Source organism: Battus philenor, unplaced genomic scaffold (genome assembly GCF_028537555.1).
Source record: "Battus philenor isolate CCGP_79_NKW_IND1 unplaced genomic scaffold, ilBatPhil1.0.hap1 SCAF_1, whole genome shotgun sequence".
Classification (NCBI taxonomy): Eukaryota; Metazoa; Arthropoda; class Insecta; order Lepidoptera; family Papilionidae; genus Battus; species Battus philenor.
In genome coordinates this window covers 9,599,799-9,626,800 of record NW_027181661.1, presented here as the reverse complement: position 1 = coordinate 9,626,800, position 27,002 = coordinate 9,599,799, and the positions used below count along the sequence as shown (strand labels likewise).

At 34.8% G+C, this 27,002-nt stretch overlaps 3 protein-coding genes across 3 annotated transcripts in view; 1 reads left to right on the top strand and 2 right to left on the bottom strand.

Annotated features, from left to right (window-relative positions):
• LOC137918449 (uncharacterized) overlaps window positions 1-27,002 on the bottom strand; it is a 179,984-nt gene that overhangs the window by 4,069 nt on the left and 148,913 nt on the right. The gene's annotated exons all lie outside the window — the stretch shown is intronic.
• LOC137918420 (uncharacterized) lies at window positions 4,757-22,149 on the top strand. Its single transcript, XM_068761224.1, has 8 exons — window positions 4,757-4,820; window positions 5,394-5,461; window positions 6,428-6,629; window positions 13,777-13,967; window positions 14,556-14,732; window positions 15,787-15,813; window positions 20,646-20,797; window positions 21,906-22,149. The coding sequence occupies exons 1-8, from the start codon at window positions 4,790-4,792 to the stop codon at window positions 22,036-22,038; spliced, it is 981 nt and encodes a 326-aa protein (XP_068617325.1). The 5' UTR covers window positions 4,757-4,789; the 3' UTR covers window positions 22,039-22,149.
• Window positions 21,429-26,053, bottom strand: Syx6 (Syntaxin 6). The gene is made up of 6 exons (XM_068761236.1): window positions 25,970-26,053; window positions 25,368-25,534; window positions 24,788-24,885; window positions 23,637-23,950; window positions 23,415-23,509; window positions 21,429-23,300 (listed from the first exon to the last, which is right to left on the bottom strand). Exons 1-6 carry the CDS (start codon window positions 26,002-26,004, stop codon window positions 23,224-23,226), a joined length of 786 nt encoding a protein of 261 aa, XP_068617337.1. The 5' UTR covers window positions 26,005-26,053; the 3' UTR covers window positions 21,429-23,223.

Below are 27,002 nucleotides of genomic sequence, written 5' to 3'. Positions count from 1 at the left end.
TCCATCAGCGATCTACTTAAATTTTTTTTGCAAATGGACAACATCAAACTTTTCAAATGCCAAATTTTATCCGTTATTTATTGGTTTTATTTTGATATACGTACATGTACATAATTGTACAATAAATAAACTATGTTGTATTTTGTGCACTTTAATTGATAAAAGATCGTAAGTTATGTTTTTGGCAATTTTATTTTTATTTTTTTATTGTAGTAAAGGAAACAAACATAATATACACATAAACAAATTTATTTGTAAGATAATACCAAAAAAGTTTCCAACATAAAAGAGCTAACTGAGAGGTTATTGTGAGCAGGTAGTATTTACGAGGCTGTTAACAATACAACTGATTATTTTAAGAACGATGTGACTTTCGGGCGTACGGCTCGGTTCACTTTCCGTTAAATGGTTTCTCGTATACCAAGAACTTTGCAATCATTAAAAAAGTAATGGTGCAGACGCGTAATATTACGAGAAATATTATCATATTACAGCTCATTAAAATTATGACGTTTAATAACTATTTTGTATATATTTAATACATGAACTAAATACTTACTATTATTTTTACGAAATTATTTTTTTAATTAAAAAACTGTGCTTACAATTTTCGAAAAAAATTAAGCTGATTATTCCTATTTAAATATGCCAACTGTAAATTAAATAAAAACTAAGGGACAAACATAATAACAAAAAATTCATCGGTTTCTTGGATGACACAATCGTAAAAAGGGTTAACTTTTTTGTGGTTTATAAACGTTTCTAGAGAGATGTAATCTCTGATTTTTTAAATTTCTATAATATGGCATAAAAATTAAAAACATATTTATAATTATGTATTTAATATACACAATTAATAATTGTAAACATTCAATAATCAAATAAATTAAAAAAAACGACCGTTAAAAATTTGCACCTATATTATTAAATAAACTTTATTGTTTTACAATCGATTTCCGTTTTATAATATTACAGCCAAAATATATTTGATTTACTAAATAAATATATTTAATAAATCAAATACATTTTTATATTTAATTTATTTAAAATTTATACAAACTTTTAAGTTTGTTTAAATTTTACCTAAAAGCTGAATTTAGATTAATTTTAAAAAGCAATACATAATAGGCAAACATGTTGAGGTACCGAAACATCCACTCGAAAACTCGTTGCATCCCTGCTGCTTGGAATATCATTCAAATATTTCAAAAGCTATCTGCATAGCGGCTGTAGCGTTGAAGACTCTTGTGTTTGTCGGAATTCCAACCTTTTACTTTTTACATTTCCTTAGCACGGCAAATTGAAAAGAAAAAAAAACGTTTCCTTTGCAAAGAGATACAGATTTTTGATTATTGCATTTCTTAAAACAGATCACTTTCAACTTTAATTTTTTCCGGAATGTATTCATCTGTATCCTATGATAGATATTTGCATTTTATTAATGCAATGTAATGTTGCCAAAAACAATCGTTATGAGAAATAATCCTCGCAATTGAATCGAACTGATTTGGTTGTTCGAGGTTGTTCGGCAAGTAAATTGGTTTTTTTTTGTAAAAATTAAAGACGATCTTCTTATAATGAATAGACATTTAATAAAATTATTTATTGGCCATTCTAATCTAACACCTTTTGCCCTCTTTCTGATAGTAGGAGATTCCACGCTCATAAAAATTTAGTCTATGCTGGCAAAAAACTAATCCAGGTGATTTTTGTCGTGTTCATTTGAGGTAAAGGTTTTACCGTCTAAGAATGTTTGCTATGACCGGAACAAATATTAATCCGAAGGGGCCAGGTCTGGAGAATATGGTGGCAGTACATCCCATCCAAGCCGTAAAAGCTTTTGGCGCGTAACCAAACTGGTATGATATCTCGCATTATCTTGGTGGAACACTACACCTTCTCTGTTGAAGTGCATCATTCAGTTAGTCCAGCTGATGACAGTAGACTTCCAAATTAATTGTTGTGTTATCCGGTAAAAGGTCAAAAAGCGACTTCTTCAAAATCCCACTTTACAGGCAGCATCACCTTTTTTATGGATACCAACATTTGAAATGCTTTGAGCCGGTTCATCTTTTCTGCTCCATGATCTCTTGTATATGACATTGTTATATACAATCCATTTTTCATCACCAGTAATGCTGCGCTTCAAAAATGAATTATTTTCGTGATGTTTGAGGATTGAATCACAGACGTCAACGCGACGACACAAATTTCTCTCCGTGAGGACATGGGGAACCCGCGCGAACTCACGTGTTGTTATTCGCCGGTTTGCATCAACTAATGCCTTTATCTCGTTTTTATCAGCTTCAACCGGCTTCCAGAACATGGTGCAGCTTCGACATCAAAGTTGCCGGATCGAAATTTTGCAAACCAGTTCTGGCACTGGCGTATTGTCATATTGTCAACTCATCTTCTTCATACACATCGGTTAATTTATTTTTGTCTTGAAAAGCATTTTTACCTTTTCTATAGTAAAAAGTAAAATATTTCGAAAATGCTGCTTATTGCTCTCCATATTGAAAAGGGCACCGACCAAAAGTAGTTTTTGGTTGGTGCGTAAAATTAATTAAACTTATTCACTTGAAAGCCTTGCTAAATCAGCTGTCAAAACGTATAATGACAATGAAAAAATACAATTAAATCCTCTGCCGGGAAAAAATAAAATTACTTTCTGAACAACAACAATAATAAAAGTAATATTTTCAGTTATCGGATTTAGGAAAAGATTTATCCAGTTCTAATAAACAAAAAACGAATACATAAAAATAAACTGATCCAAAGTAATCAGAATACACTAATAAATTAGGTAATAAGTTAATATACAGTAGGTCAATTTTCTGAATAAGGATATCTTAAATATGACTCAAAATCGATTTTAACACGACTTGAAAACACCAAGTTTAATAATTATTTTTTCAAAAGCTTAATTTATTGACTTTTATTTTATTTGAACACTTCTTATACATCATTTGTGTAAGGACGAAGTTAAATCCATAATGTTAATTCATTTTCTACCAGTTAACCATTTTTCCAGTGATAAATTAATAAAGTAGATAAAATAAGTATTTATCACGAAAGCAAAAAGGAGAAAGAATAATTAAAAGTTAAACACATGCATAAAAGCTACATGGATGTTGACATTTAATTCTTTAAGTTTGGAACTCTTTTTTGTTGGCCATGTAACGTAAAATACTCGATCAATATTAAAAACACTTATAAGCTATTACACCGCAATAGTATTTTTAAGTCTATTGTAAAATAATACTATTTCTCTAATCTTTCATGACGATTACTAAGCTTCTTTTATATAGAAGCTATCTGTAGTTGGAATCTGAACTGCACACCTTTTTCGCCCTTTTCAAAGGTTCTCAGGATATAAGCAAAAGCTTTGAGTGATGAAAAGCTCTGAGTATAAACCTACACGGATGCACTGGCACGTTTAGACATAGTTTGCATAGCGACGTCACGAAGATGAAAGCTAACGTAAGACATCGTTGTTAACAGTTTCAGTCAATAGCTTTAAGGAGGATAGCTTGGCAACACTAGTAAACATTTCAAATGAATTTCAGTAAATTAAAATAGAATCTACGATATTATAACCGTGTTCGCAAACGGTGGGCATTTTCTATACATAGCTTAAATAAGAATAAATTTACAAATTGTTACAACTGATTGTGGCAAAACTATGTAGAATTTTGTTATACCAGGTGTTTGTGCTAATTCCCATTTAACGTAAGATGGTACCCCTAATTATGTTAGTAATTACACCCAAACTGGTTACACTTAAGTGTTATACTTTTTATTGGCAAATATAAACATCGCTTTGGTATCTGCACAGACAATCCAAACTAGATGCTTTACATCTTTTCCTACCTGTTTATATGATCACAGTAGCCTACAATGCCTTTTCCGTAGTTGTCGTTGCACGTCGCAAATTACATTTTTCTTCACCGAAGCATTTTAAGCATAGCAGATAACTAATTTCGATTAAAAATTACAATCGATCAGTCCACTGCAAAATGGGGTGCCCTCTGGATTTTGATACATTCACAAGCCTAAACAAGAATTATTTCTAAAACATTGTTTTTCTTCGCATATCGTAGCCACAATATGTCATTTTTAAAACCGTAACCATCGACAAATATTGCACGTTCTGAAACTTTTTGTGAAAGAATATCAAAATTTAGATTCTTAAGCAAATCTACTAGCCGGGGTAAATTGAAATGAAAAACAATTTCATCGTTCATCATTGTTTAAGCCACGGTACCCCCATTGCTGGACATAGACCTCCCTCATAGATTTCGATTAGAGCCAAGTGGGAGCTGCCCACATCCAACGTCCTCCGACGACCCTAAGAAGGTCCTCTGTCCACTTCAATAACAATTTATTGGGACTATGCTATTATGGATCAATTGACATAAAAGTATAATCGGAGATCGAAATTTGTACATACTCTATAGTAGAATGAATGTAATATTAATATAAAAAATAAATAGCGTCTCTAAAGAATTATGACTGCACATTACATTTGTTATATTACTTTATTGTAGATCGATTAATATATTTACTTGAGTGTAATAAACCAAATTCCAAAAAAATAGTTAAATAAAAAGGATTAAGATTATATAGCCACGGTAAGTCTATATACCTTTTAATACTTGCGACGTACAGAATAATTGTGTTATCGTGAAATATTACTGAATATGTAACAGTGTAACAGAATTTACGATCCGTTAAAACTTGTTAATTAAATTTCAAGTTTTTGTTTTTGTTCTTCAAGAAGAACGCAATGAAACCATGGATTTCACTATTTTTGCTTGGTAATTACTATTTGACTTTACATAAATAATAGCATCTTTATAAGTAGGACGTATTACCTATTACTGTCTAAACGCCTTACTCGGTTAATCAGTTTACGGGTTATTGTTTTAAACTATTTAATGTCCCTACTGTCGCGAATCGGGTCTTCTCTCAGAGAAAATGCAGCGATAATCAAATACGCAAACTAAATCAGATTAATAGGCGGCCCATATCATTCGAGCATTCCTGTAAGATATGCCAATATCCTCACAAGTTTTTGTCGTTTAAGAGCACCGATGAGTAGTGTCACACATACATAATATACTTTCTATTTTATCATAGTTGTAAATACGTATGAATTCGTTCACATTCTTTGTGATTACCTACATAAACACTAAACGAACCCATGTGGCTTGATAGATGTAATCTCATTTTCTTCCATAAAGTTATTAAAATTATTAAAACCAATGATACCAGATCTTACGATAAAACAATCATTATTTCTGATGTTATAATAAAAGAAACAGAATATAAAAATTTATCGAAAATCCTTGATAATACCAATAATACAGAAAAACCGTAAATAATTTTAGTGACATACGTCGCAATAACCAATGGAGGGGCACCATTCATACCACGAGAAGGAAGCGTTCAGTTTTTAGTAAGTATAATATTTTTTAATGTAACTTTGTTTATCATCTATAGTTAATTTATTAAAAATTATACAGTTTTATTTTATTTTAACAATTAAGACATACCTATTCTTTCTTAAAATAAAAGAAAAATAATACAAAAAATAATATGATGGGCTTTAACGAACCCGAATATAGTGTCCGGTTGTCTTTTTCATTGTTTTCTGTTTCACTTTAGGATACTGTGTAGAATTATTAAAATTTAATTTATATACAAGCTGTTTAAATTTCATTTGGGAAATTATTTTGATAACATGCTCAGCAAGATAATCAGTGGCACTTGAAGGTAAAGCTATTAAGAGATGATATAATAAATATGTTTTCGTACTTCGAATGATTTTTAGAGTTATACAAGCAAAAACCACTTTAAATAAGATATTTCAGTAGTCTTACGCAAATTTTAACCTCAATGTTACTATTTCAGCCGTAGTTCATCTACTACTGGCCATAAGCTTCCCCCATAAATATCCAATCGGACGGGTTTGAGCCGTCTTGCATCTGCGTATTCAGACGAACTTTTCAAGGCCGTCTTTCCACCTCGTGGGTCTGTCTGTGGCCTCCGCTCAAGAACCTTGGGGCCCATTATACAGCCTTATTATTTGCGAATATAAAACATAAAATGTAAAAAAAATGTTTATGATAACCAGAGCATAAATTAAAACCATATATAACATAAACCATACGGGCAACGCAAGATCGATCATCATGGCGAACTTTTGGAGTGGCCTATGCGTTGTAATGGGATGTGATAGATGTATCGTAAGATATGATGGTGGTGATTAGATACAATCGTTTGCTTGTCATGTAATCAACATAATCACTTAATCCTTATTAGGTGTACATATTCCGGCTCTCAGTTATGATATTTTGTTAATGTCATTGATTTAACTATATATGCTGGAAAGTTAAAGAAACACCATTCATCTTGTGTACAGGTGTACTTCCTGTCACGTTATCGGGGCATGTGCGTCGGTACGCTGGTGTCCCGAAGTGCGGTGTTGACGGCAGCGGTGTGCGTCACACATCCTTTGACAGTGACTAAAGACACGCGTCCGATCAACGTGATCGCGACAACTAGCTACAGGCATCCGAGACGCGGCATACGGGTGCAGGTCTCAAAGATAGTAATTCCTAAATGTGCGTACGGAATTTTCTTATTTTTCATGAGTTTATTAACATTTAGGCAAACATCTAACATAACCCGGACTATTATTAACACAGAGACTGTATACATATAGATTGTATTATTGGAACACAATAATGATTAGACACTTTTATTTGATAGTCTAAATCAGAGTTCCCCAAACTTTTTTGTGTCGTAGACCCCTAGCCATGTTTTTCCGTATTGGGTAGACTCCCTACTTACCTGATATTGATTTCCTGTAAATTTCTAACTGTAGTGAAGTTTAGTGTTACAAACTTAAAGTAAAAACACATGTTAATTTATACATTTATTAATTGAATTTAAATAAAAACTACTCAAAATAAAATTTTGTATCTGTTATGTAAAATATACGTAACAATAAATAAACTATATATAAAATAACATAAAATATATACTTCATAGGTACTTTTATACATAATGTAAATGTTTTGATATTATAGGATAGTATGATGGAAGTAAATAGGTACTATCAGTGTATATGTTGAGATCCACTATCGTGGACCCCCATTTTCATTTCATGGACCCCTTAATTTTTTTTTCGTTGACGTAGACCTCTTGCAGGTTGTCATAGACCCCTAGGGGTCGATATAGACCACTTTGGGAATCACTGGTCTAAATAGTCTTAATAGAGTAATGCAGACTGCATTAACACACATCTACTATTAGTTAATTTATATTTTCTCCATGTCTATTACAGAAGGCATACGCATACATTTATCACCATTCATATTTCTATTGCTATTATTTAAATGTGCTTAAAGTAAAAACGTTTATATTTAAATCATAAAAAATATTTTTAATAAAACCTTAGCGTACACGTGACTCATCATAATATTTTTGTTATAGGTTAGTTGCACATTTTATTATATGTAAAAACTGTTTAGCACTAATTATTTATAATAATGTATTTTAATGGATTTATATCATATTTTAACGCTTATTGTTTTATTACAGACGAAGATAAATACAAAATACGGTCAATCCTTCCTTAAATTTATAATATCGGAACGTTCACTGAAAAGGCTTGTGCACGACAAACAATTTTTTTCAAATTTATGATTTAGTATAAATACTCTTATATTATACATACTACAAGAGTATTTCTCTATTTAAAACTAGATTTTGTATTAAAAATACGGTGTATTAAGTAATGACGGGTGTTAAATACCTTAAAGTTTTCAATTATAATTTGGAATTGTTCAAGATCGTACAATTAGGATGCATTCTTGAATTGACTCTATGCATATATATCTTGCTAACGTGTATATATATATATATATATATATATATATTTTTTTTTTATTTTTTATAGAGGTTTAAAAATACGTTTACGTATCATAGGGCCTGATGTTGGTGCCCCGTATGTCGGACTCGATCTAGATCAATACCGACTAAAAACAATCCTCTCTCTTCGGTATCCCTGGTCCCCACGGCATGGCCGTTAGGCATTACTTCGCGGGGGGGATTTAGCCGCAGCTTTCTCTGATAGAGTGGCTGTTCAGGCCAACTTCCTCCGCTCTTGCTCTATTTTACGCAACTCCTTTAGCACCGTCGTACAGTACGCGCTCGTAAGTTCCCAGGCCGAAGGCGAGGATAGCATTGTAGCTATCAGAGTTTCAGGATAGATTTTGCATCCTACACCTTCTTCCCAAGACCTCCTGGCTTCGTTAAATCGGGGGCAGACGAAAAAGACATGCTCTGCATCTTCAATCATTCCGACACAATTAGGACAGTCAGGGGAATCTTCGTATTTGAACCTATGGAGATACGCTCGATAACAGCCGTGGCCGGATATCATCTGAGTCAGGTAGTAGTTCAACTCTCCATGATCTCGGTTCACCCATGACTCTAGGTTTGGTATAAGCTTACGCGTTCATTTTCCTTTCGTCGACTTATCCCAGGTCGATTGCCACTGTTGCAAGCTTTTCAGTCTTCCCCGAATTCTAAGTTCAGCTGAAGTTGGGTCTGATATGCTTTTTTTGCTACGGTACAGATCAGTTCTTTCGTCTGCAAGAAGCGCAACAGGAACCATACCTGCTATCACGCATGCTGCATCCGCCGATACTGTACGAAAGGCGCTAGCTACCCGTAGAGTGCTGACTCTATAAACAGAGGCGATTTTCCGTCGGGACTCCTGTTTGCTCAGTGCGTCGGACCATATGGGTACTCCGTACATAAGCACTGACGTAGTCACCGACGCTAATAACTTCCTTCTGTTTTGCTTGGGACCTCCGACATTAGGCATGAGTCGGCAAAGTTTAGCTGTCACCAGAGACGCTTTCGCTGCTGCTCTCTCAGCCTGATCTTTAAAGTTTAGCCTATGGTCGATCATTACTCCTAGGTACCGTATAGCTGGTTGAGTTGCGATTTCACAGCTGCCGACATTGAGTGTGATGGTCTCCGCAACTCTCCTGCCAGTAATGAGCACTGCTTCCGTCTTCTGCTCAGCCAGTTCTAGTCCGACTGACCTCATCCACAGGGTGATTACTTGGAAGGATCTTTCAAATGCCCACTTCACTTCCTCCACGTGTTTCGCTACTATAACGACTGCTAGATCATCAGCGAATGCGACGAGTTTAGTTTCGCTGGGTAGATGTTTCTTTAGGAGTCCATCGTACATAGCGTTCCACAAAAGTGGCCCTAGTACTGACCCCTGTGGGACGCCTCCGGTGACTTTGTACTCCTCCGTCCCGATTTCCGTAGTGTATATGAGGACCCTATCAGAGAAGTAACTAGCGACTATTTTACGTAGGTATAGAGGTACATTCAGTGAGCTAAGTGCCCCCATGATGACCTCCCATTTTGCTGAGTTAAAGGCGTTTTTAATGTCCAAGGTGGCAACCAGGCAGTATTTTATCGAGCCTCTCTTCCATCTTTTCCCAGACACTGCTAGTTTTGCTATATTGACTACTTGCTCTATAGCGTCCAGCGTAGACCGGCCATTTCTGAACCCATACTGTGAGTTAGCTAGGTGGGGTTCAACTGCTGCTTCGATCCTGCTGTGGATAATACGTTCTAGTATTTTCCCCGCAGTATCCAGCATACAGAGGGGCCGGTATGACGATGGCTCGTCTGGTGGCTTCTTACCTTTAGGGAGAAGTACCAGTCTCTGTCGTTTCCACGCGGTAGGAAAGGTGCCTTCCAGTAAGCAGATATTGTAGGCCTCCAAGAAGACTCCTGGTGTTGCTACAATAGCTTGCTTAAGAGCTACGTTGGGGATCCCATCCGGTCCCGGAGCTTTGTTGTTTCCAACCCTACCGCATGCTACCATTAGCTCCTTCTCGGTAATAGGGGGGATTTCATTCGGATCCACAATCCCTAGTTGAAAGGAGGATTTTGGTTGCGTGGGGAACAGAGCTCTGACAATTCTTCCTAGTAGAATAGGACAAGTGGGCGTTGTATTCTCATGTCTCAGTTGTTTAACTACAACCTGGTACGGCTTGCCCAATGGATTCTTTTCAACCTCTTCCAACAATATTTTCCACGCGTTTCTCTTGCTCTCTTTAATGGATTTATTTAATTTTAATCGCGCTTCCTTATATTTGTCGTAGAGCTGCTCGAATTGTGGTGTTTTCCGAGCCCGTTGGGAGGTTCTACGCGCCTTAACACATATTTTCCTAAGCTCAGCAATGTTATCATTCCACCAGTACACCGATGGGGTTCGGTTGTTGTTGCGTCGCCTTGGCATTGTTGCATCGCAGGCCTCGGTCAGCCTCCTTATGATTTCAGCCGCCTTTTCACTGGCACTTTTGGAAAGCAGTGGTCGATCCTCGAGTGCTATCTTGAACAGGCCGGGATCATACATGCTAGTCCTCCAACCCACTGAGCCAGTTCTTGTGTGTGGTACTCTATTTGTATTTGGCTTACATGATACCTCCCAGTATATGGCACAGTGGTCGCTAGCGGTGTAAGTATCCGAGATCTCCCAACTGTTATTTCCTCTTGCCAGTGTACTGCTGACGAAAGTCAGATCCACAATTGAGCTCGCCTCGCCTCTTGTGAACGTGGGTTTATCACCTGTATTAAGTAAGGCGACGTCCAACAGTGACATCGCTTCCAGAAGCTGGCAACCTCTAGTGTTAGTAGCTTTACTACCCCAGTCCACTGCCCAAGCGTTAAAATCTCCAGCTATAGCTACCGGGGAGTACATTCGGGCATCCTCCACTAATTTGGCCAGGAACCGGACGAACTCGTCGTGTGTTAGGCTAGGTGGTGCATAGCAACTGTAGAAATGTACTCCATTAAATTTGGCTCTTACAAATCCAGAACAATTATTTTGATTACCCTGGAGAGGTTTAGTGCCACATGCCCAGATGACAGCTTTTCCTTCCTTATCGGTGATCCAGTTTAGGCCACTGATGTGCTTATAGGGTTCCGAAATTAGTACTATGTCTAATTTTAGCTCCCGTACAGTCTGCATGAGTAGGTCTTGGGCAACCTCACAATGATTAAGATTAATTTGTAGTACCTTGATCATTTTTGAGGCTGTCTTAACATCTGAAGTGCTTTTTTAAATACAGGGCAATGACCACATCCTGCAATGTGAGCACAGTCTTCGGAATTCCCAATGTCAACACAGAGGACACATCGGGCTTCCTTACCGCACTCTTTGGCTTTGTGGCCTATTTCCCCACATTTGATGCAGCTCTTCGATCTGTCATGTTTGTTGCTGCATTTGTTTGCAACGTGACCATAGTGCCAGCACCTGAAGCATTTTATAGGCCTTTGAGTAGCTCTTATTCTACAATTGACCCAACCTATCTTGATGTTTTGCCGCTCTGTTAAGGTTCTTGCCAGTTCTGCTGCTACTCTAACAGAAGCCGTAAGTGTTCCTCCGTATGCTTTGCGAAGGGACTTGACACAGTGTTCAGAAATTTTGCTTCCTCCGCCAGTTATTTTCTGTAGGGCTTCTACGATTTCAGGCACCGTCGTGGTTTCGTCTAGGTCCTTAATCTCTAATTCCTGTTCAGGTACTTTGCATACTACCGTAGCATCTTTTCCAAGAACTGTGGAAATGGTGTTTCTTATCTCCTGCGTTTTATCTTTTTGATTTTTCGCTAGGATAAGAAGCATATCGCCCGTAGCCGTCCTTCTAATTTTATCAACACATTTGCCTATATGATCCGCGGAAGCATCTTTTTTGACCCGCTTAAGGATCTCGGCGTACTGATCCTTCTGGCTTGGGCGAATGATAAGAGCACTCGGACGCGTTGCTACTTTCTTCTTGGGTTGCTTTTTCTTTTTTACCTCTTTCCACTCCGAGTGATCGTGTGGAAGTGGCGGCTTTGGCTTCAGCTCTGGCCTTACCGTAACTGCTAAGTCCGTTGTATTAGCTTTTCGCAGTTTCGGTGCCTGGCTGATCTCCAAGGGTGAAGAGCGTTCCGTCCTTTTGACTTTTCGCGTTTTTCGGCTCTTCGGTGTTGCCGATTTGCTTTCTTCTTCGGTTTCTTTTACAGTCGTGTCCGAATACAATCTGTAAAGAGACGGTGACGTTTGCACTTCTCCTACAGATGTGGTAGCGTTTGATTTTCCGACGCTTCCAATTTCCCTGGTGATCTTTGCAAACGATGTACCTAGCGCGGCCACATGTTTGCGGATCTCTCCATGAACGTTTAATTTGCCCTTTATGTACTCCGCCAGGGCAGTGATTGTATTTTCGTGGAGCTGTAATGCCTTCTTCAGCTCCATATTACTTTCATTTTCGTTTGTTTTTTTGATTAATTTATCCATGCTGTTCCCACGAGAACCTAGGGAAATATACAGTCCGCTTCCACGGGCTGAGGTGTACTGCTACGTGGCGCGTCCCCAAGGTTGCGGATAGGGGAAAGCCCGAGAGTCGCAATTTGCGAAACAGGGTAGGGGTGAAATAAAATAGCCCTCGCGGACAAAACACAACCCGATGTCAGTGGTCTAGCGTGCCCAGGACTGGAAGGCGACAGGGAATGGTCGTCACAAGCGCTCCCCTGAGGGTACCAGGTCCCACCTCAGGCGTACTTAAGTGGCCTTACTTCGGTAACCGGGGCTCTGCCGAAGCGGACTGTATATATATATATATATATGTGTGTGTGTGTGTGTGTGTGTGTGTTCGTATGGGTGTGTAAGTGTGTGTGTTTAAATGTATAAGTATGTAAAGCAAAACCTTTTTTCTGTATTTCGGTCGTCTAAAATTGTAAAGACGCGGGACAACGTACATTACTTTTTATTAAAATTTTAATCCCGGACTGGCATATATTAAAACCCGTAAATGGAAGCATATTTTACTCTCGCTAAGAAATAATTTCTGTAAGAACCTTTTTTTTAAGTTTACAACAGGAACTTTCATTTCTGAGAAATCCGAAATATGAGTTAACATATAACTTTATAAGCATTTAACTACCCAGAAGGCGACAATGCACAAACATGAAAAATAATTTTAGATTTATTTATTCGTTTATGAATAATAAACTGTGACAAAAAACTTATGCCTCACTTCATCAAATTACAATGCAATAATCGGCATTATTATTGCATATTTTTTCTTGTACATAAAACTTATTATTGCTTTATTGGCCTTATTAACGCGCGGTATTTTATCTAGCTAGACATAACGATCCAAACAACTTATATAAAAAATATTTACAATAGTCATACTGGTGTTACTTGTTAGTAACTAGAAAATATTTTTCATCTGCATGTCAAAGAAGTCGTCGAAAATATTTTTAATGAACGACTAAAGTTGAAACACAAAGAAAACAAAGGCAGCTTAGCTCGTCGAGACGGGAGCTGAAAGAAACGTTGAAGTACACTAATGTTTGAAATGTACTCTTATTAGGATTCCCTCGGGCTTACATGTCGCTAGTTAAATATATTAATGGCTAGGATTTCAAAAGAGGATAATCAGTCTCTTCGTTTCGAGAAAATATATAAAGACACTTTCGAATAGTACCTTTACAAAATCCACTTTGAAGTACAAGGAAAAATTACACAGAGGTTGAGTAATTTAATGAAAAGAAGGATCTCAATTTTCTTAAAAGCGGAAATTACAAGGTCCGCTCTTTTATAAAATTTTATGACACAAGACCAACTTTGAACATATTAATTTTATGTATATCTATATATTAATTTAAAAAAAATTAATAGGGCCTAACGCATCAGCCAATAGTGGGTATCTCATGCAAAGGTCACCAGCAATTTTGATACTCACTCGTCAAGTGCCAGATGTTTTAGCGGAAGTGCCTATGCGAGGCATAGAAGTAGATTTCGACGGAGAAGATATGCTTAATTTACACGAAGAATGTACTTTATTTGGATGGCATTTCTTTTATAAAGGGGTAAATATGCAACATATATCAAATAACTTTTTCACATTAATATTTTTTTCATATATGATTATGGTATACATATCAACTTGAACGCTAATAATAGTTTCAAAGTAACAAAAAAAACCTGAAAAAGTGAAATAAAACAAGTACGACAGAATAAAAACACGCGGAGAACCGGGCTGGCTGGCGTAAAGCTTGTGGCGTACACTTGTGTTTGTCTTAATTTTTTAGGTTCAACTTTTATATTTTTAGAAATCATCGTTGCATGGGGTATGACGTTGCAGAGAATAAACATTAATTTTTAATTTTAAGCATGAGAGAGAAAAACAAAAATATTCGTTGGATAATTTTCTCACCAGTGTCAATGGTGATATCATTTGTTAAATTATATTTTTATACGTACTCGTACTTATGTTTACGGTAACGTCAAACAAAATATTTTAAAAAAGGATTTATAATCAAACTCGTTTAACATTACCATTACTTTGATTAGTTATACCAAAAATATATGTATTCAAAAATTATAAATACAAACAAATTTTTCGTGGTACATTCGTTTATAGTTTACACTGTACTATTTACTCTTTTTATTTACAGGATAAAATTTATCCTACAAAAAAGTTCCTACTACAAAAAAATATGCGAGCACAATTTATGAACATTGCCATAAAACACATTTGGTGTGACACATTAGCCATTAAATACGAGAATGCTCTAACAAATCTTGGATTTTCGGGTTACACTGATAAAAGTGCTTATATGTGCATGAGAGATGTAAGTGTTGTTTAATTTTATCTAGCTTTGTAAAGTTTTCACCTACGGTATACAATGCTTCTTTCGGAAAAAGTGTTTTAGGATTTAGCAGTTCCATACAATTAAGTCTTATGCATCATATTACTTTTGTGAGTGTGTTCATTACCGATGGAACATAATAATACAATAAAGAAGAGGACCTACTCTTTATTGTATAACTATTGCTAGGTAGTCCGATGACATAAACTAGTTCGCGGAAAGTCGCAGGATGCGGGCAATGCAGAAACATTGCGGTGACACGATTCATTATGGCAATCTTTGTGGGATGCATTTGCCATGCTGTGGGCATCTGTTGACATGAAGAAATAAATGAATGAGTATAAAAGATAATTCAAACAAAACGTGTGCCCGCAGTGGATCAGACCCTAACAACTGTCTTTGAAGTACTAGGTTCCGACGCTTTGAGGCACGTCTCATCGTATTCTTGAAAGGTAAGGAACACGGCACAACACATCTCTATTCCTCGAAGATTTTCGACGAAGAGGAGTACGACAGTATGATAATATTTTCACTAATCTAAAATACCGAAACGAAATGGGCTCACTAACCACATGAAGTGACTGACTTTGGGCTGACCATAGGTGCTTTACTGCAACGAAGCGGAAATTAGTCGCGGAGTATTTTTTGCTTTTTAGACCAGACTTTCCAATGAAAGGCAACAATTTGCCTAAATGGTATATGCAAAGTTCACGGTTTCGAGGAGGCAGGTCGCCTAGCATTAGCTCTTTTAATGTAACGATGCTCGACGGCTCCCGGGTGAGCCTTGACTCGGACCATTTCATACTACTATTTAATCGGATTGGGGAACAGCTGAGCTCTTATATCTCTTCGGCAGACGCTCCACGAGCACGGGTGTTATAAATTCAAAACCTATTACAAAATTCAAGCAAAAACTATTCCTACACTTCTTACATCGTGTAAAAATTTCTATCATGACTCTAAATCATTCACTCATAAGAAAAAATTAGTTGTTGGTTTATGTTATTATTAATTTTTTAATTTTATTTTTTCACAGCCGGATCGTATTGCCCAGCCATGTCATGTTAGTAACCTTTAATAAATTAATATGAAATAACATTTTTTTTAACTTTAAGAAATAGATAATAAATATGATTCAAAAATTTGTAAAGGTTTCGGATAGAACAAGGTCACAAATATAAAACACCAACAATAGATTGTTTATCCAAAGTACGTGTGTACGTAGTGCTTCAACAACGCGTTATTCTCGCCACGAATTTTCTGTTACGCATTGTGCTTATGGAATGTTTTCTATTATTTACTTTTATTAACGAAAGGTCACTGTTTACCTTGGAATTCGTGAGGAGGCCAGGCACTGTAAACGCCTAAACTAATATTTTTTTTTATTATAACTAGTCTCCTAGTCCCCAAAGGTTTAGCTTTTATTTCCCATGGTGAAGTTCTGTTAGTCGCTATTTCCTGAGTTTCTACTGTTATTTATCTGCAGTATAGCATAACTTTTGTATAGAGAATGGTTGTCCCACGTTTCTTATTCAAGAAAGATGATGATCCTAGAGGATACCTAGGACATACAATAAAACAAGTGAAAAACTCTTGATATCCTATTGTTTTACGTCTTATGCATTTACTTTTATTATTGCATATTATTAATTATGATATGCTTTCGGCACATTTGTGGGTAGCCAATAAGTTTAAAATAGGTAGCTTAGCTATTAAACTAGTAGAAGATTAAGTCTGTATCATAATTTTATAAAACACTTAATAATAAAATTGTCTTCGCGTTATAAGTCACTTATCAGAAATCGTAAGATTTTTAAGAATTCTTCTTTTTTCTTCTTAAAACTACAGAATCGTTAAAAAAAAAGAAATGCAGGAAATATGTATTGTACACAATTCCTGATATTTGATATATTTATTAGACACATGTTAGTTACTGACAATGATAAATTCATTTCCCGTTCTTAATTCTTTTACGAATAGTTCCAGTTAGGGATAGAATACAATTTTTAAGCTGCATTTGGTGATATTCCTCAATCACCGTTCATATGAGTCAAGAGGCAAGCCTTTTATCAACACAAACTAGACAAATCTCATCTAAGGTACTTGTACGGGTTTAGCGGGTGGATGCAATTGCTATTACAGCGGGCACATCACCGACAGCGTCCGAATTCAAATACGCGTTCGAATTTAAATTCGAACGCCCCAGAGTGATTTAGAGTAATAAGTATAGTGGCCGTAGTGGCGAGCAATACGAAGCTTTCTTATATGAATGCTACACACCCTTCCGATATAAGAGCTTACTTATAGTGACGTAGTGTTAATACTCGTATACTATTACCTTATGTAAAGATCACAAATATTGATTGGTCTATGCTTCTGCGCAATAATTTGTTCAGCACTTGACCTGAGCTCCGTCTTCACTGCACATAGCGTGAAAAAATTCCTCAAACTTTCAAAATTTAAACGTTCATGTCGCCGAGAAGTCCTTTTTATAAAAGCACAGTGTAGCTAGTTTTCTTTTGAGCTTAATATGTGGTAAGTCTCCCTTGAGAATCACATTTCAATAACGAAGTAAAGTTTTGTCGCCCAACGGCAGAAAGGTTCACTCACCATCAAAAGATCAACTCATTTACGTTTAGTTTAAAAAATCGGAACATTTATTAGATATTAAATAAGTTCTTACAAATTAGGTGTTAAATATATTCTCATTTAATATCTATTTTTTCATCATGTTATTGTGAAACTTTAACGATTTTTAAGTTTAACTAAAAGTTTTCAAAGCCTGTTACTACTACCTGCTACTACTTTAATTAGACTACTACTTCTTTACGAGACTGAGTATTTATTATATTCTTAACGTTATTTATTCTTAAACACTAGTACCTTATATTGCGCATTCGGTTTTAGATCAAAAAAGTAAAACAAAAAATTATTTGAAATCACATATGTAGGCGGAATGCTAATGTTAGAATACCAGATGTTCGCATAACGTTGCTCTAACGACTACGCCGAAAGGAAGTACCGTACTTCGGACGCTTGTTAAGGGAACAGATGTATGAGTAACAGTTTCTTTAATGGTCGCGCGGAAAGAAAGAGTCATACGGCACTTGACTGATCGTCAGTTTGCTAATGTACAGCGAACATCACATTATTAAAACGACCAAAAAATAGTTAAATTTACCGGGAGAGCACTACGACTGACGCACCAATGAGACTAGTTTTGTTTTACGCGATTATACGAATTGACAAAGTAATGGCCTTCAATGACTTGGTAACTTCGTGCGTAGACCACACCTTTTGTATTCCGTTTTTGAGTGTGGATTTGTTAACGTTATCATCATGCCACGACTCTAAGAAAAAGTAGTGTCAAAAACAAAAGGGGAGCGCCTGCGCCGCTCGCTTCGCTATTGTGGAAGTGATTGTCGACGTTTCTGGAGGCGTTCGCCAAGGTACAAGAAGAGACAAACCGTCTATTTATCGCTAGCCTGATGACGATGCTTGTTTGTCCACAATGCGTATCCATCTCTGTCACGATTCACAGAACATAATAACACTGTTGCGCAGCACGGTGTTGAATATGAAAAAATAGAAAAATGAGGGGTGGCTCGTTTTGCAAAAAAACACAATAACTAATATAGATAATCTGATGGAAAAATCCCGTACACTTTATAGATTTTTTACTATCCACGGAAAATATTTGTCGGCTATATGCGGCTTTGCTGTAGCTGCTAACGTTGTTGCGCTGTCGCAGGCGCCTTTGCCACCTCACGCTACGCAATACGAGGATCATGTCACAGGCTCAGTCATTGTCTGTGATCTCACCTAGTATTTCAAATCACTCTTACGATAACAGACAAGAAAGAAGAATATAGTAATATATTCGCAGAGGGAACAGGATCCATACCGTTCGCAGACGACGGAATCGAAGGAGGTGATCACCTGAGGATAGCAGCGCTGCCTTATAGCCTTCAATCCGCTCATTAAGCCGTCATGGAAGCGGATAACGGAATGTTGTTACGTGACTGTGTAAACCGAGAGGGTGAATCTCTGATATTAAAGGAGGATGATACTTACCGATCTTAAGTGCACCATCAGAAGTTCGTTATCATAAAAATGCCATTTGTACTGCCGGTAATGAGCAAATTCGGTCAGTACACTGAACAGACTTCAATAACTAAGCATTGGTCGCGGCGTTACACCTGCAGACGAAGCCACATGTAGGGAAATTCATCGCGTAAGCAAGCTTCTTCAGAGTATCCCAGTATTCCACTCGCCTATTGCAGTCCAGATCGATTCTCGTGCAGTGATTTAGAAAGAAATTTACGTTTCACAGCTAACTCAGCGCTTGATGTAACTTGCTTGATGATCTCGTCGAGATAAAGATTCAACTGTTGTTGCGGAAGACCTAGAAATGAAAAGGTGTTATCCCATGGATACTTTTTAAAATTTTATCCAAGTGAGGGAGCAGGTATTTTTTAAAATAGGAGGGACCTTGTAAGAGAAATATTGTTAGAACACCAAATATTCGTATAATGTCACCCTAACGGCAGTTTGAAAGCAAACCACGTAAGTCAAACGCTATTGTAAGAGAAACAGGTGTACAAGTAAAGGTTACTCTAATGCCGTGTGGTAAAAAAGTCTTGCCAACTCGATTGACCGTCAATCCGGCTCGGCTTGCACACTTCAAGAAACTGTTTAGATACAAACGTATCGATCACAACTCTACGATCTAATTAGCGTTTATTGTTGATACTGCGTCACAGTATAAGCGGATTTCTGTAAACTATCGTGTATACAACAGTATATTATGTAATATGTTATACATTATTTCGTTTAGAACAACTGTGAGCAATGTAAGGAAAATCATAGATTCCTTTAAAAAATCTCGGAGCGTAAAACCCAAAAAGGTGTAGCAGAGCAATTGACCATTCGCACCTGTTGGCAAGCTTTGCCATCATCGTTAGCAATAAGTTAGTAACTTATCGTGCTTATGTACTTCAGCCGTTGGTCAAAGTACGTCGTCCATCAACAAAGTGATTATTTTAACGCCGATCGATAGTCGCGCCTGGCAAGCAGCTGTTAAAAAGTTATGGTGCAAATGGCAGCTACACCTTTTCTAGAATCAGTTTTAGCATGGCACAGATCTTGGATGGTTCTCCTCATTTTAGCAGCTATAATTTACTTTTCTGATTACCCTTTTTTACCACAAGTCTATATGATTAAGAGTCACCTCATTAGTGCACCGATCCTTTTGATTTACATAGAAGACTGCCGCTACTTTGATGTTTTGAGATTGATTTTCTTCGTCAAATAGCTTTCAAATCCTTGAGTCCAACGGACGTCGGATCGCTCTGTAAATCAAATGTTTCTGAATAACACTGAGTCTTCGTTTGCTGTAACTGATGATCAGTTACTGATCTGTACATGTTAGTAATTCTTTGAGTGAACTTATACTGAATATGGAACACGCAAGTTTTTATACCATAACAGTCGTTCAACTTCCTAAAGTACAGTCTACATTGATAGTCGAACCATAGAAGCCAAGCAACATTTTAGTTCATAACTTATATAGCAGACGAGTTTTCGTGGACCCTCGTTTACAAATTCTTAACCTCCATTTTTTGTTGCCTCAATTTAAACCACGGTGGAGGCTTCCGAACACCCCAGAGGGTGCACCTAGACCACCTTGGAAACTAAGGTTTTTTTTATTTGGCCACCGCTATTGGAGACCTCTCGTTCCACCCGTATTTTTGTGGGAACAGGGTTTTTTATTTTATTATTAATTTTTTCACATTGATTTGGAAAACTACGGTTGTAACGTATTGTACGCTGTGTTAAAAACATTAAATTAGTAAAGAACCTATTCTATTTAATATTTTTTATATTATTGGCAAGGGTATGTATGGAGCACCTGTTGTATGCAGAGGAAAAATATCTGCGATGTTAATGGCGCCAGATGCTCAATGGACGAATTGCACTGGTTTTACAAACATCGTACATTTACTCAGAAATTCTTTCCTGCAAAACTTCATGAACTGTGTTAAAGGGTAATCATTTTCTTGTATTTAATTATGTTATATGATCAGCCATGATGTCCATGCATTTTTTTTCGTTTTGTATGAATCTTTTAACTAGAGCTAGATTTCTTAGCTAGATGGGTAACCTTGAGATCGACGAAGCTGTAATAGGTCCACAAAATGTACTCCTTTGAGCAGAGGTCCATTTTGCATATATATTTCCCACGCAACCATTTCTATTATAATTACTCATAAATTGGATTAATTTCTTGTAAGGTATTAGGTACTAATAGAAATCTAACATTATTACTCACTTTTACCTGATTCTGTTATAACTCTAAATAGATTCAAAATGAATATTTAAATTTTTAGGTGGTTAATTAACCTCTTTAAAAATTGTAAAAATTCTAGTGTTATCAGAAAGAAAACAATTTTGAACCATAAATCAAAAAATAACGTTTTAAATTATCTTGTTGTTCTTTTATACTCTTTTTATGCCGTGAACATAACACAAATTTACTACTACTTTATAAAGGTAGTAAAAAATAGGAAACAAAATGTAAATGAAATTATAGGAAAATGGATAGAAAAATGAAACTCATATTAACATTGATTCTATTTAATAAACTAAAGCATTAATAAACAACTACTAAAGTGCAATAATTAATAACATATCAAAGCAATTAAATTAGTGCAAAAAATTCACAATTACTCAATTTGCAATATAAAACATAAAAGTATTCCGTTTTAGATCCCCACCATGAACATGTTTGATAAAATAAAAATAATAATAGAAAATCACTACATCCATAACCATCTATAAAATATTACAATTATTTTTCCTTTGGTCTTCTTTGTCAAGCTTTTTAAAACAATAAAAAGCTTCATTGTTAAAATGTCACACTTAACGTTACAATACCGGAAAACACCATATTTACAGTAAAGTACTGACTTTCTGTTTTGTGTGCGGAATATGTCTAATACTGATTAGACAAAATAATAATGTAATGTTAATACAATTTCTCAATATACTGTTTCTTAGTAAATAATATAAAACCAAATATTTCTGATAATAGCTACGAATTAAGTTTTACACCCAAAAAATATTTGCAATTGTTAACATAAAATTTTGTTTTAGTCTATTTTTTCCGGAAATTCACACAGAATGGACGCAAATGAAGAAATCGTTTTATGAAGATGTCAAAGAAGAGTATGACTACCTGCCGGAAATGTATGACAAAATTAAATTTAGTAGTACTGAAGATACATAAACGGCTTGTAAGACTTTTTGTAACATTACAATTATAGTTACTCAAAAACAATGGTTCTAATTACTAAAATTGTTTGGCCGCGATAACATATTTTAAAAATATATGTTTATATTCAGCAGTTTAATCTATTATTTCTTTCCTTGCATAACATATTTAATAATTATTAAAACTGTTTGTTCATTAAACTATTAATAGCCTTAGTATTTCCGAAAATCACAAGTAGGGCATATTTAATGCAGGTAGTAATAAAGCTACATAAAAGCACATTATTAATACACAGTTAATTAAAACATTTTTTTAAAGCAACCAACTAGCCTACTAACTTGAGGTTATTATACTTTTTCAAAACATACCTCACATAACTTGAAATGCCTACTAGAGTGCTTTCTTATTCAATCTTCAAGACACTATACATATTAATTAATATAACACCTTCCAAACCAAACTATTTTAAGTCATGAATTATTGCAGTAATAGGAAAAGATATTTAATAAGACAATTTTCTTTAAAGTCCACAGCAGTATTTGTGTTACTTTAAAACACATTATTTATTAGAAGCCACATTATTAAAAGATTTTAATTAAATTCTAAGTGTAACAAAATATGCCTAATCTTTGTCTATATAAATAATTATAATTTAATTATATACTATAATAAACACTCACATTTATGGTACATACACTATTATCGAGTAATTATTATTCTGTAGTTGTAATCCAATAGGTAAGGCTTGTCACTGTCAATTCTGCTAATCTATAGTTAAGCAACCACATGTAAATGATAAAATCGCATGTTAATAACACAATGTAATAAATGTTCAAAATCAATATAACTTGTCCCATAAATGAGGTGATGCGCCTAATGCTTATAAAAAAATTGATATAGACTGGAAACATCATTATGAATATTGGTATAAAGACATTCATTTCTATTTTAATTTTGGTATGACAAATAGGTTACTATAAGTTGGTAATTTAGAGATATTGCTTATACATGCATATTATTACTAGTCATAATAAATATTAAACATTCTTCAATAACAGTACCCGATAAAAGTGAATATCTCATTTATCTCCCTTCTAAATTATTACTTCATTAGTTACTAATTGAAAAGTGTGATGTACAACTGTATAAAATAGACAGTTTATGTGTGTAACATGTATATACAATAATAACAACTGATATTCAGAGAATAATGAACAATATTAATATAATCAATAGTAGTCCCAATAAAATCCCAATAGCAAGCCACTGCCTCCGATCTGAAAAAAAAAATAACTTTATGTTAGTTAACCATATTTATTAAAATGAAATAGTGGTTTTTCATAAATTTCTAAAATATACAATTCTTTTAATATATAGAAGCATGAACTTACCATTACTTATGTGTAGAACTTTTGCAACTTTCTTTATGGTAGAATCCAACTTGGAATCGGTATTCTCAAGTTCAGTGTTAAGATCATCCAGCATTCTACAATTATAAAAACATTTATGCATGGGCAGTAAGCTGATTTATAAAACTTTTCCATTAACTATTGTTATGAAATCAAATCTGCCAAAAGTTTGAAATAGTAAGACAAAGTATAAAATCAACTTACACAGCCTGTTCATCGAGCTCTATACCAATTTGCTTGGAAACAGTTTTTAATGATCCCACAGAATTACTGATCACATGCAAAGTATCTTCTTGATTCATCAGCATTTTCTCTTGCATGGACATAATGTCACTATCATACATGTCAAATCTATTTGGACTGTCTGTCTGATTGGCTAACTTAGAATATTTTGTATATTTTGGTGTTGAAGTCCAAGAGTTTCCAAAATGCATTGGGCTTTCTTCACCAAGAAGTGGTTCTCTTGCAGTTCCGTCATTATCTCTGTTCCTGTTTAAACTCATCTTGCTTTTCATAACCTGAAATTAATAATGAAAATCATAAATAATAGCAAAAATAATACCATTCAGCAGTGGCGTAGCTATGGTATTTGGGGCCTGGGGCAGATTGGGGCTTGGTGAAAAGAGTCTAAATTCTTTATTTATATATTTTTCACATTTTGGTACAATTTTTTATTTTTTGCCCATTAAATAGTAAAACATCCGAAGCTCAATTTTGTTTTTTTCTTTAAAATATAAAAGAAATCATAATAATTATTTTTCTTAAAGGGACATGATCCTTGTATAAAACAAAAATGTGTTTCAAGAATTTTTTGAACCCTTTATGAACCCATTTTTGTGGTTTATACATTAAGGGAGAGGATCATGTCCTTAAATTTTGAACACGTATATATCTTCTTGTACATTTCCTGAACACAGATATGTGTTTTGTGATTTAGGGCCCTTTTAAAAAACACTTTGTGTTTTGTGAATGAAAGGCTTAAACACTGTGTATATTATAATTAGTAACCGTTTACTTTTTTTAATGTTCATATTATTTAACAACTTTTTTAGCACAAAAATAGTAAAATTCGATATTATTTTTATGTTATTTACTTTAAATTATAGTTTTCATTTTTCTTTTAACATTTCATTATTCATCATTCAAAAAAAAATTCCAAAAAATTATTTTCTACTTTGGTGCCCCCCTGCTTGCGGTGCCTGGTGCGGCCGCCCCGCTCGCCACCCCCTAGCTACGCCACTGCCATTCAGTGTTTTTTGATGTTTCAAGTTAAAAGTAAAAATACCTAAAACATATTTTTGACTGTATCTAGTTTCCTTTTCTCTTTAGATGTAATTACATAAGAAAAATAGTACCTTTACTTCTTGTTTAGTTGCTTCAATGAATGTTCTTCTGTCAAATATCTCCTTATTGTCAATCTTAAACTTGGATGAATTCTTTTCAACAATACTTAATCAAAACATTAAGGAAAATTTGGTAAGAATTTAAAAGTGAAAAATTACAGTGTACATAGTTTACACCTGTAACTGATAAATGACACATCTACACTGATTTTGTTTTAATTTATCTGGTTTTATGAACATTTGTCTTATACAATAATTCTCACTACCGTCATACTTAATTAGCATTACTATTATAATCGACTCAATGTGGTCTGCTCGTTTCCAACTTACCCAAAAACTTTTTATTTTTTATACATACACATAGATATTATTGTATACAACAAACCTTTTACATTAATATACATATTTGTTTTATGATAAGTAATGTTTTGATATGTAGGTCTAGGGCATAAGTTAGTGTATAACAGAAAAAAGAACTTTCTCTTTATTTTTGGCAAAATCTTCATAAATTTTAATGTATCTTCCCTGGAATGCTTAAAAATATATTTACTGCATGAATTAAATAATAGAAAAATATTTTAAAGGATATTTATAGTATCTTCTAGATCTTCTAAATCCCATTCAATGCTCCGCAGTGCATTCCTTAGTTCTGTTGATGTCCATTCTACTTCTGGACTATTAGGGATGGTTGGAGTTTTAGATATTTCCTGCCACCGTAAATACAGTCCACGTGTTTTATTCAATGCTTTAAACACCTCACTGTTTACACAGAAAAATATTTTCTATAGAAATTAATAGACATGCCTACATTGTTCATTAACATATTTATTTTTAAAATTCAGAATGTTACAAATGAAGATCTTTGTCCAGAAATAGGAACTCACAAAATAATATTATTTAATTGGTAGTTAAAACAAACTCAATTTAAAATACCCTTGTGTAATAATAAAAAGTTTATTTTAGTCACTATATTTTTAATAGTATAGCTTTTATATATTAAAAAGTACACTGAGTACTACATAAATGTTAAAATGTTAAAAAATACTCGCCAGACATATTAAATGTGTACTTTTTAATAATTAAGTATGTACTACGATTTTTTTTGTCCAATAAAGGCTGTGAATTTGGTATAACATATCATTAACAAAACTGTTATTGATCAAGAGTTGCAATTGCGTCTATAAATACACTTACTCTTTGACGACGTAAAAAGGATCTTCTAGAGTCATGTCAGAAAAAAGTGTGGTATAGTTGTGAACTGTATCATGAGACGGAAGACAACAACACAATAGTTAGAAATATACGACGTATTAACATGTAAAGGAATTTTTAAAACTCTAAATTGCAGACAGTCTCTCACCTATCTCACAAAATATCGACAACATTTAACATACCCATGTATATTCGCTCGATGAACTTATTCTCCGTCCTTTGCTAACTCATATAATACTTGGGGTTTGCAGCTGCGTACATCCGTCGTCAGAGCGCGCAATCGCACTGCATAGACTTTAAACAGCGACCGACGTGCCGCGTTAACATGTCTTATAACAGATACATATTTAATATTATATCTCTCCACTATCGTACACACCACCACAGCCTGCCCAAAACAACCCTTCTTTAGCTTTTGTCAATGTCAAATTGAAGTGTCTAACGAAGTGGTGACATTGCAGTATTCAAAACAATTGAAAATTTGTACCTTCATGTCCTATTTTGTAGCCTCATACTTCATCAAAAATTCTTTTATAGAAAATAAATAAAAAAGGACAAGTAAGGTGATGATAGTACACGCTGAATTAAAAAAAATGACGCAAAGAGTAATATCATGTTATTATGCTGTAATTTTGTAGACGATGTAAATATTACAGTTGTAATAGTGCAAAGTTTTTGTATTTCAAAAACCTGACCAGTATATCTATGTTACGGGTTTGGCACCCTTTAGAGGCACTACCTGATAGAGGCATTTATATTGTTTTCTTCAAAAAGATTTCGTATCTATGTCACGAGGTTTTTTAATTACTCGAATCTCATAAGCTATTTGTTTCCATGAATGGCATATGATGAGTTACGAATCTATGCATACATCAGCATATACCTCTTGGTGATAAAAAATAATTTTATTAGAGTTAAATGGAGTATTATGTAATTCCAAGTACTTTTCGATATTGCCATTCAAAGACTTCATAAGTCTGTAAGCAAAATTTTTGTGTTCACTTAGAACTGGCTC

What these genes read in the sequence shown, in the direction of transcription:
- LOC137918420 (XM_068761224.1), top strand. Translation starts at nt 4,790, where the DNA reads ATGAAACCATGGATTTCACTATTTTTGCTTG. An exon ending in GATTTCACTATTTTTGCTTG is followed by an intron (nt 4,821 to 5,393) that starts GTAATTACTATT and finishes AAATAATTTTAG; the next exon opens with TGACATACGTCGCAATAACC. An exon ending in AAAGATAGTAATTCCTAAAT is followed by an intron (nt 6,630 to 13,776) that starts GTGCGTACGGAA and finishes AAAAATTAATAG; the next exon opens with GGCCTAACGCATCAGCCAAT.
- Syx6 (XM_068761236.1), bottom strand. Translation starts at nt 26,004, where the DNA reads ATGACTCTAGAAGATCCTTTTTACGTCGTCAAAGA. An exon ending in CCTTTTTACGTCGTCAAAGA is followed by an intron (nt 25,535 to 25,969) that starts GTAAGTGTATTT and finishes CTGTGTAAACAG; the next exon opens with TGAGGTGTTTAAAGCATTGA. An exon ending in CAACTAAACAAGAAGTAAAG is followed by an intron (nt 23,951 to 24,787) that starts GTACTATTTTTC and finishes TATTAATTTCAG; the next exon opens with GTTATGAAAAGCAAGATGAG.